This window comes from Sebastes umbrosus, chromosome 4, assembly GCF_015220745.1.
Source record: "Sebastes umbrosus isolate fSebUmb1 chromosome 4, fSebUmb1.pri, whole genome shotgun sequence".
In the NCBI taxonomy this organism is placed as follows: domain Eukaryota; kingdom Metazoa; phylum Chordata; class Actinopteri; order Perciformes; family Sebastidae; genus Sebastes; species Sebastes umbrosus.
Window position 1 is genome coordinate 9,360,465 of NC_051272.1, and position 12,640 is coordinate 9,373,104.

The window sequence follows — 12,640 nt, forward strand, 5'->3', positions numbered from 1 at the left end:
CCATGGCAACAATCGGGCAAAAGCACCATTTGTGAGCTTGAATGAAAAATAGCTTTCACTGTACATGTGAGGGATCAAGACGTCTGAAAGGAATGACGGAGGAAAACGTCGAGGTAATCAGGTGTGGAATCAAAAATTATCAAAACTCAGTGAGATTGAAATCCGACAGAGCAACAAACAGCTCAACAATGAGTGAAGGAGCCTGAATGAGCTGCAGTCAGAGTGAGGATGCAGAGGTAAGAGCAGAGAGTGCGTACGTTCACACAGATGAATGGACGAGCTGCCAGGCTGCAGCCCAGACCGCCCACGCCGCGCGCCAAGGTCTCCCGGAAACAATCGATACAGGAGGACCGGTTCAATAAAACCCTGAGACCTCGCTCCGCTGTGTTTCACAGAGACACACACTTCCTGTCAGCGCAGTGAAGAAGAGCTGCTGCTGCTGCTGTCGGATCCATTCAGGTCGAGTGGGTGGATTAATGAAGCATCGGGTCTCTTTCTGCTCTGACATGATGACAAACTGCAGCTGTGACATCACTGGCGACAGCGAAGTATTGACGGTCTGGAAATAAAGTTCACAGCCAGTAAGAACTTCATTCAACACCTTGAATGGAAGTCATGGTTTAAATCTCATGGGAACAATTTGTCAGCAGTTAGGACTGGGTACTCGATACCTTTAAGGTATCGTCAGAAATAACCCAGCACCAAGTGGTATCGAAACTTCTCCGGTCAAACAATACCTGAAATTGATCCCTTTTGTGCCCAGATCTAGAAAGGCTATTTGTATGGTTTTACTCACAACCAATCACCGCAAGCGTTCTTCTATTTAATGCAACGTGTGATTGGCCCACTATCATAGTAGCTACAACCAAAGAAAGTTTTTTGTCAAGAAGTGAAAGTCAATTGTTCGTTCCATTGCAACATCAGCGCCCAGCTACAAAGATACTCTTCCACAACTTTGGACTGAAAGTGACTACTGGACGCCAGTAAAACGTCTGCCTAAAAAGTACAAAAGTAAAAGTAAAACAAATTTATTTCTATTCTATTGTCATATTCTACCGAAATAGCCTGTGTTGAACAATAAAATATTATAAATATAACAACATTTTCAGTCCAAAATGGTGGCAGTGGCTGAGTTTCATCTCTTTGATTCTATACTCTTTGCTACAACCCATACAGCTGGGGTTGCCTGTCTGCACACAGCTCTGAATGAAGAGATTGACTGAGCTGGTTGTTAACAGCTAACGGTGCTAACAATGGCAACAGTGCTGACGGAGCCAACAGTTTTAACCTTTTAACCCGTAGGGTGGGCGTTACGCTTCCGTAACAACACAGTCCCGCCACCGTGGGTCCTGTTATCAGCGATAACCGCTGTATGAGCTTTTAGTAGCTTTTAGTGGGGGACACACAGCTTCCATTCACATGATGGGTATCAAATGAAGTACTCTATTGGTATTGGTAACACTTTAAGGGTACTGGTATTGGTAGTAACATACCCAGCCCTATGAAGAGAGGCTGACAAAAATTGCAATTCTTGGTGGTCCTTTAACAATCAGCTGTCTCCATCTTGGTTTTGTCATTAGGCCTAAGAATGGCAATGTGTGTCCGTCAGACCAACACCTTGGAGGATGATATCTCTGTAACAATCGGACTTCCATGAAATCTATTATGGATATTTGTAGCTCTCACATGACGAATCCAATCGATTTTCATGACCTTCTGATTAAAGGTCTCCGTGTCCACTTGGTTACTGATATCCAAGACCCGACCTGAGACCCAAACAAACCCAAACTCAAGGTGCATGAATTAAACCTGCATTGATTGTTTTTGACAATAACGAACATGTTATTGCCTGAGTAGCTGTGGCTGACTTGTTAACAAACGGCTCCCTGATTCCACATTTAACAGACACATGAGAGCAACATGATCATCTCATTGGAGTTTATCTAAAGGCTGGCTCACGCTAAAAGATTTGTCAAATCTTAACATATTTTGAAAATGTGAGAGACGCCACACATAACGAAATGTTCTGTTAAATTCATCAGTTTTGTTCCTATAGTGTGTGGTGAAGCTACGATTTGGCCAAAACAGCACGACACACACTAACAGATTCATTTATCAACAACAAGAGTCCCCACTAAAAAAAACGGAAATCTTGTGCAATCAAACGTGACTTTAGTGTAAACAAACATGGCAGACGACGGGCAGGGAGAATTAGCGATGTTTTACACTACTTTGTACTGAAAATTAACGAATGATGGATGGATGAAGTCATGGAGACATGTTAAATAAACACTCGTATTGTTGCCACAAATCAACAAGTTGGTTCTCCATTTCTGAGCTCCATTTTACTACTACTTTATGCTTCACGTTTTGCATTAGCTCATGCATTAGCTGTCCTCGGGGTTCCCCACACACAACAGAATATCTGATCGTAGATATTGAACATGTTTAATATTAACGATTTGAAATCGGAGCGGCCAGGATGGACTTCTGAGCTGATTGGGGGAATTAAAAAACACTCTTAACATGCCTCACACCGCAGGGAAATCTGGAAAGATAATCTTTAGAACCATCAAACAATCTGGGCTTTGCTGACAATCGTCGGGAGGAATCTTGAAAACGTCTGATCTAGTTCGACAGACAAACAACAGCATAACGTGGCATTGATTATCAGTTACAGTATGTAAAGTGTTGTTTAAAGCAAATGAGCCAAAAGATGAATCCAGCAGTTTGTTCCTCAAAGAGACTTGAGGAGCAGGATTTGTTTGTGGCTTGTCTTATTGTGTTAAATGAGTTATTATGATTATCGTGTTTGGAAATGATGTGCAGCGAGGACGTTAATTCTGTATCAACACAGATTCTCTGGAGGTAAATGAAGTGAAGTGAAGTGGGGGATGGAAAGGACGAGGTGGTATTTGGAGGGGGGGGGGGGGGGAGGGTTTCTACATCCTGAGGCAAGTTTTGGTGATTCACCGCCACACTGATGTGATTTGTGATGCCTTTATTCATGTTGAAGAAGGAAATCGGGGCAGGATGGAATCAAACTGGCGCCCACTCACTTCATTATAAATCTGTTTTTCTTTTTTTTGTTGTTGTTGTTCTGCTCTTTAGCTTCAATCTGCTGCACTTCCTCTCGGCTTCAGCAGCTCCAAACTAATCCGCTTCCAGTTCGAGACTCTGCCGTCCCCGGTGTTAAGTTTGCCCTGCAGCGAGGAGTACAGCAACAGCACTATACTGTACGATAACGACACAATACAGTGAATACAGCAGATGGATGTAAAAGAGGCCGAATCTGAAAACGGAACATCAAGTTTCGGAGGATTTAATGAACATCTGAGCGTTCTCTGTAATGTTCAAACACTCAAACATTATGGATTTTCAAATTTGGTGCCTAACCATTAACCATTCTTTCATTAATTTCTTTGAGGGATGTTCATCATGAATCATTACAGGGAATAAAAGAACGTATCCTGTGATGTCAAGTGACAGACCACTTTACAGAATAATGTGTAAAAGCTCAGAATATTCTAATTTTACATGTTACTACAGTATGTGGCAGTTTTTACTTCACTGCTCAGGAGAAAATACGACGGAAACCACAACATTTGAGTCTGACTGAAGTCACCAGTTTCAGATGTTTTTATTTTAATGTTGTTAATCTGCAGGCAAAGTGTGAACAGTGTCAGACAGCATGATATTTTAACTTGCCAGGAGGGATTCAGTCAATATGGCAACAAGACGTTTGTGTAGTAGTAGTAGTAGTTGGCGAGGAAACTGTGATAAGATGACTCAAACCTGCATCGCCAGAAAAAACCTGAGAGAAAATAACAGCTTACTGCTTTAAAAGACAACACAGACACAAAACCAACACTTTGTTCAATACACACTGGCCACATCACATACAGTAGAGTCCTTAACAGAGAGCAGTGAGTCAGTGGTCAGTTTGGATTCATTGTTAGTTCGAACAGATCATCATCAATCATGATGAGAAAAATCAAGGAAGGGTTGGCTTTATCTTCCATGGCAAAGCAGGTCAGCCATGAATTGCAGGGTTTGGTGGTTCAGTTCTCCTCCTGTCCACATGTTGAAGTGTCCTGGAGCAAGATACCGAACCTCAAATTGCTCCAGATGTGTAAAAAAAAAGCAAGTCACCAAATGAATTTAATGAATGTAAAGTTCTAACACTTCGTGCAGTATAATCTGCTTCAATGTGTTCTAACCAAACGGCAACCTCCAATGCTGAGAAATGAAGCCAACCCCGAAGTGCCAAAAACTGCGCAGTTCTTCTTCTGGGTACTTGAGGCTCCAAAAGGGAGTCAATCCTCATAAACCTCCATGTTACAGCAGAAATAAACATGTTTACAGCCGGATACAAAAACGGTTTTGGTCTCCATAGCTAATTTCCCCGTTTGTGACAACTATACAGGAGGTGAAGTTGTATACAACTCACTCATTTCAATTATATTAAGGCTTAAAGTTAGGCATAATTGAGGGCGTGGCCGCTAGGTGGGTAACAGGTCGCTAGCTTCTAGCTGTCTGCTCAGCTGCGTCAACCGGGCCGCCTCAGCTTCACTGACGATCCACCTCTTTACCCATTTTTGAATTAGCCGGGAGTAAGGCCAAAGAACATATTGACAAGAAGTGAAAGTCAATTGTTTGTTCCATTGCAACATCATCGCCCAGCAGCAAAGCTACGCTTCCGCCATTTTGGACTGAAAGCGACTACCAGGCGCCAGTAAAACATCCGCCTGATAAGTGCCGTACAAAAATAAAACAAAATTATTTTCTATTCTATTATCATGTTCTACAAAAATGGCCTGTGTTGAATAATGAAATATTATGAATATAATAAGCGCTTTCAGTCTAAAATGGCGGCAGCAGCTGTTGTCGAAAAAACACCGGAGTTTTGTTTCTTTGCTTCTATACTCTCTTCTATACGCTGTGTCGTCACTGCCAACATGACGACGGCCGCAGCCACCGACTTTGAGCTTCATAACAGCTCCACAGAAATCTATGGGTGACGTCACGGAGACTACGTCCATATTTTATACTGTCTACGGTTCAAACACTCTAAACACACATCGGTTCTCGCACATTTCATCCCCCACCTTCATTGTTTGGGATTTACTATTTGTCTTTTCTTGAAACTGTAGAGGAAGGAGCACTTTAAGTGACTTGACAATCAGAAAGCTGCAATTCAGATAAGTGATCCAAAAATGTAAGAGCGGGAGACGAGCAGTCTATAGCATCAAGAAACCACTGCTCCCAAGCTTAAAAACACACACGATTATCACAAAATGATGTGCAATTACTGTCACAGAGAAGAGAGTCACCTAAATAAATGCTTGTCAACAACGTCTGAGCTCAGAATCTGTTCTTTTCTTGGTGTCTCTACAGGAAGTGCAGGGACTCCGGTCACCTTTAACGAGAACGGCGACGCTCCCGGACGCTACGACATCTTCCAGTATCAGATCAACAACAGGTCGATGGCAGAGTACAAGGTCATCGGAACCTGGACCAATCAGCTGCATCTAAACGTGAGGACAGAATACTCAATCTGTTTATTCTGTCAGTGTCTGTCAAACAGTGGATGTAAAAATACTCGGATACTCGTTTTTTTGACATATATTTGGCATTTAACAAGAGATATATGAACAATTAACACAGGGACACATGATTAAAACTGGGTAAATATATATATAATTTCACTGGGACTTTAAAGCCTGATAATGGAGATGGTAGTAATGATAATTCTGTGGAAGATCATCCTTTTAATTAGTTTACCTAAAGAAGCTGGTTACGAATCACAATGAGTTTAATCTTGACCTTGGAAACAACAGTTTGACAAAACAATCTCAACTCAAGATCCACTGACTAGCTTATTCCCGACATTTAAACCACATGAAGAATGAATAAAGAATGGAGTTACCTCAGTTGCCATGGAGATGCACATGTTGATAAAATGTGACATAAATTAATATTTCTGTTTTAATTTGCTTCTTTTTTTCATTTACCTTTGTATTAATTCCGTTATTAATTTACTCTTCTGTTTAATTTTCTCTTTTATTTATTTATGTATTTATTTGTATTAGTTTTTAAATGTATTTATTTTTGCATTTATTTTTATTTATTTATTTTGCATTTATTTCTTATTTATTTTATATTTATTTTTAAATGTATTTATTTATTTTGCATTTATTTATTTATGCAAAATTTTCCCTTTGCATTTCACCCCTTATTTATATCCCCAAACATATTATGTATTCTTTTCTTTATACATTTCTTCACACATTTCTTTAAGCCTTTCTGCTTCATTATGCAAATGAGCCCAGTCTGTTGTGATTGGTCAGCTGGCCCACTCTGTTGTGATTGGTCAACCGAACCAACCTCTTTGGACTCCGCTCCCACTCCGCTCTAACTAGCTTCGTTTGAAAGGCGGGCCAAACAAGCAGTTTTACAATTGTGTTACTTGGTGACATCATTACATTATGGAAGAAGAGGCGGGACTTCAATCAAGGTGTTCCAGGCAGTTCAGGATCAGTGTTTCTGTGGAGCAGAGTAACTTCCTTTGGTGTGGACTTCGGGGCTTTGTAACTTTGCAGACCTTTTACATGCACAAAAAACTATACAACACAAAGCATAAAAAGCTCTAAAGCAAAACGGGTCTCTTTTAACTAAGATGTCATTATGTGATAATTCTGATGTTGCTGAGCTGTTCAGCTTGATGAATGTTGACCAGCCTGGTTCCTCCCTCAGATGGAGGCTCTGCAGTGGACCAGCGGCGACCCCTTGCTGCCGGCCTCGGTGTGCAGCCTGCCCTGCCGGACCGGCGAGAGGAAGAAGGTGGTGAAGGGCGTCCCGTGCTGCTGGCACTGCGAGCGCTGTGAGGGATACCACTTCCAGGCCAGCGAGTTCACCTGCGAGCTCTGCCCCTACGAGAGGAGACCCGACCAGAACCACACAGGCTGCCAGGCCATCCCCATCATCAAGCTGGAGTGGCACTCGCCCTGGGCGCTGATGCCCGTCTTCATCTCCGTCCTGGGCATAATCGCCACCACCTTTGTCATTGTCACCTTCGTCCGCTACAACGACACCCCCATTGTTCGCGCCTCAGGGCGGGAAATGAGCTACGTGCTGCTGACGGGTATCTTCCTGTGTTACATCATCACCTTCCCCATGATCGCTGCACCGGATGTGGTCGTCTGCTCCTTCCGCCGCATCTTCCTGGGCCTCGGCATGTGCTTCAGCAACGCGGCGCTGCTCACCAAGACCAACCGCATCCACCGCATCTTCGAGCAGGGCAAGAAGGCGGTGACGGCGCCGCGCTTCATCTCACCGGCCTCTCAGCTGTTCATCACCTTCTCGCTCATCTCAGTTCAGCTGCTGGGTGTCCTCGTGTGGTTCACCGCCGACCCGCCACACACCTTTGTGGACTACGGTGAGCAGCGTACGCAGGATCCCGGGAACGCTCGCGGCGTCCTCAAGTGCGACATCTCCGACCTGTCGCTCATCTGCTCGCTCGGATACAGCATCCTCTTGATGGTCACATGCACTGTTTATGCCATCAAGACGCGTGGCGTGCCAGAGACCTTCAACGAGGCAAAGCCCATTGGATTTACTATGTACACAACCTGCATCATCTGGCTCGCCTTCATCCCAATCTTCTTCGGCACGGCGCAGTCGGAGGAGCGGGTGAGTGTTCTTCTCTGATAAATAATGCACATGTCATGTTTTATGTAATGTTCAGGCCTCCAGCGGAGTTTATAAATGGAAACACACACTAACACTGTCAGCAGCATCAATATGTACTCACACACATAATGTATGTTTTTGTGTGACATTAATATTACACTATTATTCCGAATATGACAATAATGTGAATTTGATACGGGTCATGTAAACAGCATATTCTGTTTGGATGTTCTGAATGCAGCAGTTTCTGGTTAAGACATGTGGGATACGCTGATATTATTCAGGTTTTAGGAGCATTTTTGGACATACAGCGCTTTCAGAATATGGCAGTATGGAATATGGAAGAGCAGTTTGCATCATACGGCCTCTTGCCTGTTTACGTCCAGCTCTGTGCGTTTGTACACAAACTAACTAACCAACAGTTTGCAGAGATGCATGCCCAAAAGAAAAGCCCACATTTCTTGTCGAAAGGAGAAACACACACACCTATTTTTAAACATTATGAAAGACTTGGATATCAACAGGTTTTTTTTGGACACGCGCAAATATCTCAACGCCGACCTTTTCAAGAAGGTGGTTGAAGGAATGAAAGAGGGAGGCTGTGTTCACACGGTCCAACAAGTCTGCTACCAGTTAATCGGATTATGCAACGGGATAGCCTTTAAGTGTAAGAATGTTAATTGTTGAAAATGAATTGTTCGCGGTATTTCAAGTATTTAGCAGTAGTATTTATAGAGCACCTTATGATATCTTTCTAATACTCTAAGGTAACGTATGGAAAAACAGTTTGTTTCACTTTTAGGATGAGGACTAGTGTGTTTGACAAACGTTATGTTCTCTCTCTGGTAACGTTTGCTGGGGGTTGAATGTAAACTTACCCGTTAAAGTTAGCCTAAACTTGATAGTCTAAACTCAATAGTATCCTGCTTCCACACGATGGAAGTTTTCTTGCTCCAGAAACTAAGGTAGTTTGCCAATGATACGTTCATTCACTTTGGAAGTACATTAATGCCAGCTAGTGCTATAAGCTAGTTAGCCAGACATGTTAACATTTGCGGTTTATGTTACGACACCGTTTATCTATTCCTTACACTTTTGTTCCTTTGGTTTTGGTTTTGGAAAGGCAATACAGAACTTAATTTGAGGACTGGACTTCTGGAGAGAGCTCAGACATCAACAGTCAGCTGCCAGTCATAAACTCTGTCTAATACACATGTTCAATACAGAGGTTTATTTGTTTCCAGAGATGGGACTGTCTTCGTTCTGACTGACTGATTGATGATTGATTAGTTTCCGATCACCACAGGCGCAGCCCAGCCTGCTCCACAGCCTCTCAACACAAAACTAATTAGAGCAGAATTAAATTTAGCACAGTCAGACAACAGTTTTTGGGTTGAGTTTGCTGTAAGCGATCTGCCAGATGGAGGATTTTGCTCATTATCGTGTCTGTGGGGAGATCTAGAGGACAGGTGGAGCGATTCACTGTCACTTCCTCTAAACATAGTTTTATCACTCCTTTTCTTTCTGCTGCTACTCTTCAGTTACTATGGATTTGTTGTTTTAGATTCAAACCAGGAACACAACTGATAATAATAATTTGAACATGACGTTTGATTTTCAATCAGTAAAAGCAACATGGCATGTTGACCTGAAGAGTTCTGGACAGGTCCGGCCTCAAAGTCTACCCCTAGATCCTTATTCGAGTCTGGTCAGGGGCCTCATGTTGTTCCCCGCCTGTCTCCCAATGTAAATCTATATTAAAGGTATACAAATGTGTCTTTAGCCTTTAAGCTTCAGAGTTGAAATAGCTCAACAGCTATTCGACAGATAGATGTTTCTAAAGACGTTCATGGGGCTCAGAGGATGAATTCTACTAACGTTGGTGATCCCCTGACTTTCCCTCTAGCCTGTAGAGTCAACATGAGGTTTTAGTTTTTATATCTATTAGATGGATTGCCATGAAATGTTGGAGGCAAGTTGGAGTTTGCTCTGTTGCATGTTGAGATGTTATGCGGCGTGTGGAGTTTGCATGTTCTCCAAGTGTTAGCGTGTGTATTCTCCGTGTTCTCTGGCTTCCTCCAACAGCCCAAATACATGCAGGTTAGGTTAATTGTTGACTCTAAATTGCACGTGGTTTGGTATTTGACAAATTGGGAGTGAGAATGTGTCGTGGGAGAGGAAGAAGGAGGTCGTTGAAAGCCACAAAAAGCCACAAACTTAAGAACAGCTGAGTAACTGAAGTGTCCAGGTTTCCTCTGATACTCCGTTCTGATGAGGACTATAAATGTCCGACAGCGGCTTCAGTTGGATTATTTTTACCCAGAGAAATGACCGACGCAGCAGATTCAAGCTGAACGTTTAGACATGCTTAGATGGAGATTACATCACCGTCCCCGAACAGACTGAGGTGTCACATCAGCCCCTCGAGGCTTCAGAGTACAGAAGTCTGCAGACAGAAGCCACTTCTTCTGCATCAGATTTCAGGTTTTTACTGAAAGAAATTTACTTTAATATACAACATTTCATTATACTGTACAGAAAAAAGTATTTTTCTGTTATCACGCAGCAGACAGACTGGTTGTGTTTAGGCCTTGGGTGTCCACACTGTTAATTGTGGAGAGAAACACAACCAACAACACCTCAGGCCTTCTTATTCATTATTCACTGAACACTGTTGTGTCTGCTGTTCGACTGTTTATCAACCTGTTGCTGCAGCTCTAACCGACCCGTCCCGTCTGTTCTAAACAGGTGACGGGTTTCTCATAATCGGAGAAGGTGAAGCGATAAACACCTGTACGTCAAGTTAACAATTAAAATTGAAATCCAAGTCTGCTTCTCTTCACATCTGAGTTGATCCACTCAGTGAAATCATTCAACCAGAAACTATTTTTTGCTTCGATACAGGATGATTTCTTTTTATAATATTTTTGTACGGCAGTGATAGCTGAAGATGAAGGTATCATAGATAAAGAGATAAATTGAGCTGACAGTTTCAGTTCAAGTGTAAAAACCGAAAGAAGATGGGAGATGAAGTGGCAGCACTGACAGCAGTTGTGTATAAATACAACCTCAACCTGCCCGGAGGCCTTTACTAGGAAGCCAGTTCAACATACCCAGGGTATCTTCTCGTTATCTGGTTTAACTAACCCTAACAAACAAGATCACGCTAAATGGTCCTACGACGCTGGTTATCAACTCGGTAAATCAACCCAGGGTTTCTCAGTCTGGTTATGAGCGCGTTCACGTGAACGGGGGGGTGTTTGCAGCATCTGACCAATCACTAACATGGACAAGTCTACAGACTTGCAGACAGACAGAGAGAGCGGCACAATTTACAAAGGAAGAGCGTACTATAATATGAGACAAATACGAAGAAGTTAAACACTTAATCCAGACTAAAAGTAACACAGTTGAAGCTTCCAAATGCAGGAAGGACAACTGGCAAAAGAAAAAACTCCTGATGTGTGAATGTGTAAATTAACAGACTTTCATTTAACAGAACACTCAAAAGTCAGATATAGTCGTCTAGATGGGGCAGAGATATATAAATAACTTTTAGAAGTGTAAAGGATGAATAGATTACACTTCATTATGCCCTTAGATAATGATGTGGTGTGTATGATTATTTCAACCTTCTTTCAGCTGCGTCTTCGACATCATATCATCATAGCGCACCGAGTCGATCACTTATCTGGAACATAACCTGCTGTTGTGAAACCTAAACTGAAGTATAACTTCACAAGATGCTCCACGTTCCTCGTTTTCACACAGGCTGCACGCTGCTCTATTTCTCCTCTAAAATAACACGTAAAATTACTGATTTATAAATTTATGACTTTATTCTCATAATATTACAACTTTTTTTCTCATACACCTATGACTTTATTCTCGAACTCTCCGATTTTTTTTTTTCCTCTATGTGGCCCTAATACTCCGTCGTACTCCGCAGTCTGAACCAACATGGCAAACTTTATAATTCCTTTTAACTTTGACAAAGGCAGCGCAGACCAGATCCACTCCTTTCATTCTTACCTTTCACACTAAAAGCCCTAAACATATCATATTCGCAGGCCAGTATTTTGCATTTTTGTGTCATTTATTCGTCACGCCCCCGTTGTGTGAAGGCCAATAGGTGGAGGCTGCAATCAATTACCTCCCTGATGGTAAAGTCACTGCGTCTGTTGCATCTGCTGTGATTTCCATGTTGATTTTAGCAGTGAGGAGGCCGGTAATATGTCAGCATCCCCATTACTGCTGTAGACCTCCTCTCCTCCTCTCTGTCATGTCGTGGGAGTGACTTAATAAATGTCTCCATTTAAACATCTTATTAAAACACCGCTCTGAAACAGAGCAGTTATTGATCCCCTGCTGCAGATCTTCATTTGTACTTGATTTTTTTTTCAGGCGGTAGTGCTTGTGTGACCGCGGGGCCTTCCAGTTGATGAAGATGACAGCAGATGGTTTCTGTCATCCTGTGCAGTATAATTAACTCATCGTGCACTCATCTGTCGCCTTGTCAGACTCTCACCACATTATTTATCAAGCTGAATGTCTATTTGTGGAGTGAGAAGTTCAGTGTTCTGTCAGATATTCAGTGTGTGATCTGAAATTATCGGAGCTCACAGTCAAATTAATCTGTGATAGATTTAAATAGACAAAATAGCACCAGCACACTGAATGATTGATTTTTTTGCCACAGTTACATACAAATATTATCTCTGTTCTGACCATAAAATCTTCACTTTAGACCTGATCCAAAAGTGAGACACCGTGGCGTGAGACACCTTGGCGTGAGACACCTTGGCGTGAGACACCGTGGCGTGAGACAGCGTGGCGTGAGACACCGTAGATGGCGCGCGCATTGATGAGTACTCTACGAGCATTCACAGAGGCGTTTGTGCTCAGCACACAATTCGTTGCAATATGTTTCAAAACACCAGGAGGCGTA

At 42.4% G+C, this 12,640-nt stretch overlaps 1 protein-coding gene across 1 annotated transcript in view; it reads left to right on the forward strand.

Moving 5' to 3' along the window:
• The window catches only part of grm8b (glutamate receptor, metabotropic 8b), a 114,386-nt gene that overhangs the window by 85,656 nt on the left and 16,090 nt on the right, over positions 1 to 12,640 (forward strand). The window contains exons 8-9 of the mRNA XM_037768040.1: positions 5,398 to 5,537; positions 6,757 to 7,692. Of these exons, the coding sequence (XP_037623968.1) occupies positions 5,398 to 5,537; positions 6,757 to 7,692 (1,076 nt within the window). The remainder of the gene's footprint in view (positions 1 to 5,397; positions 5,538 to 6,756; positions 7,693 to 12,640) is intronic.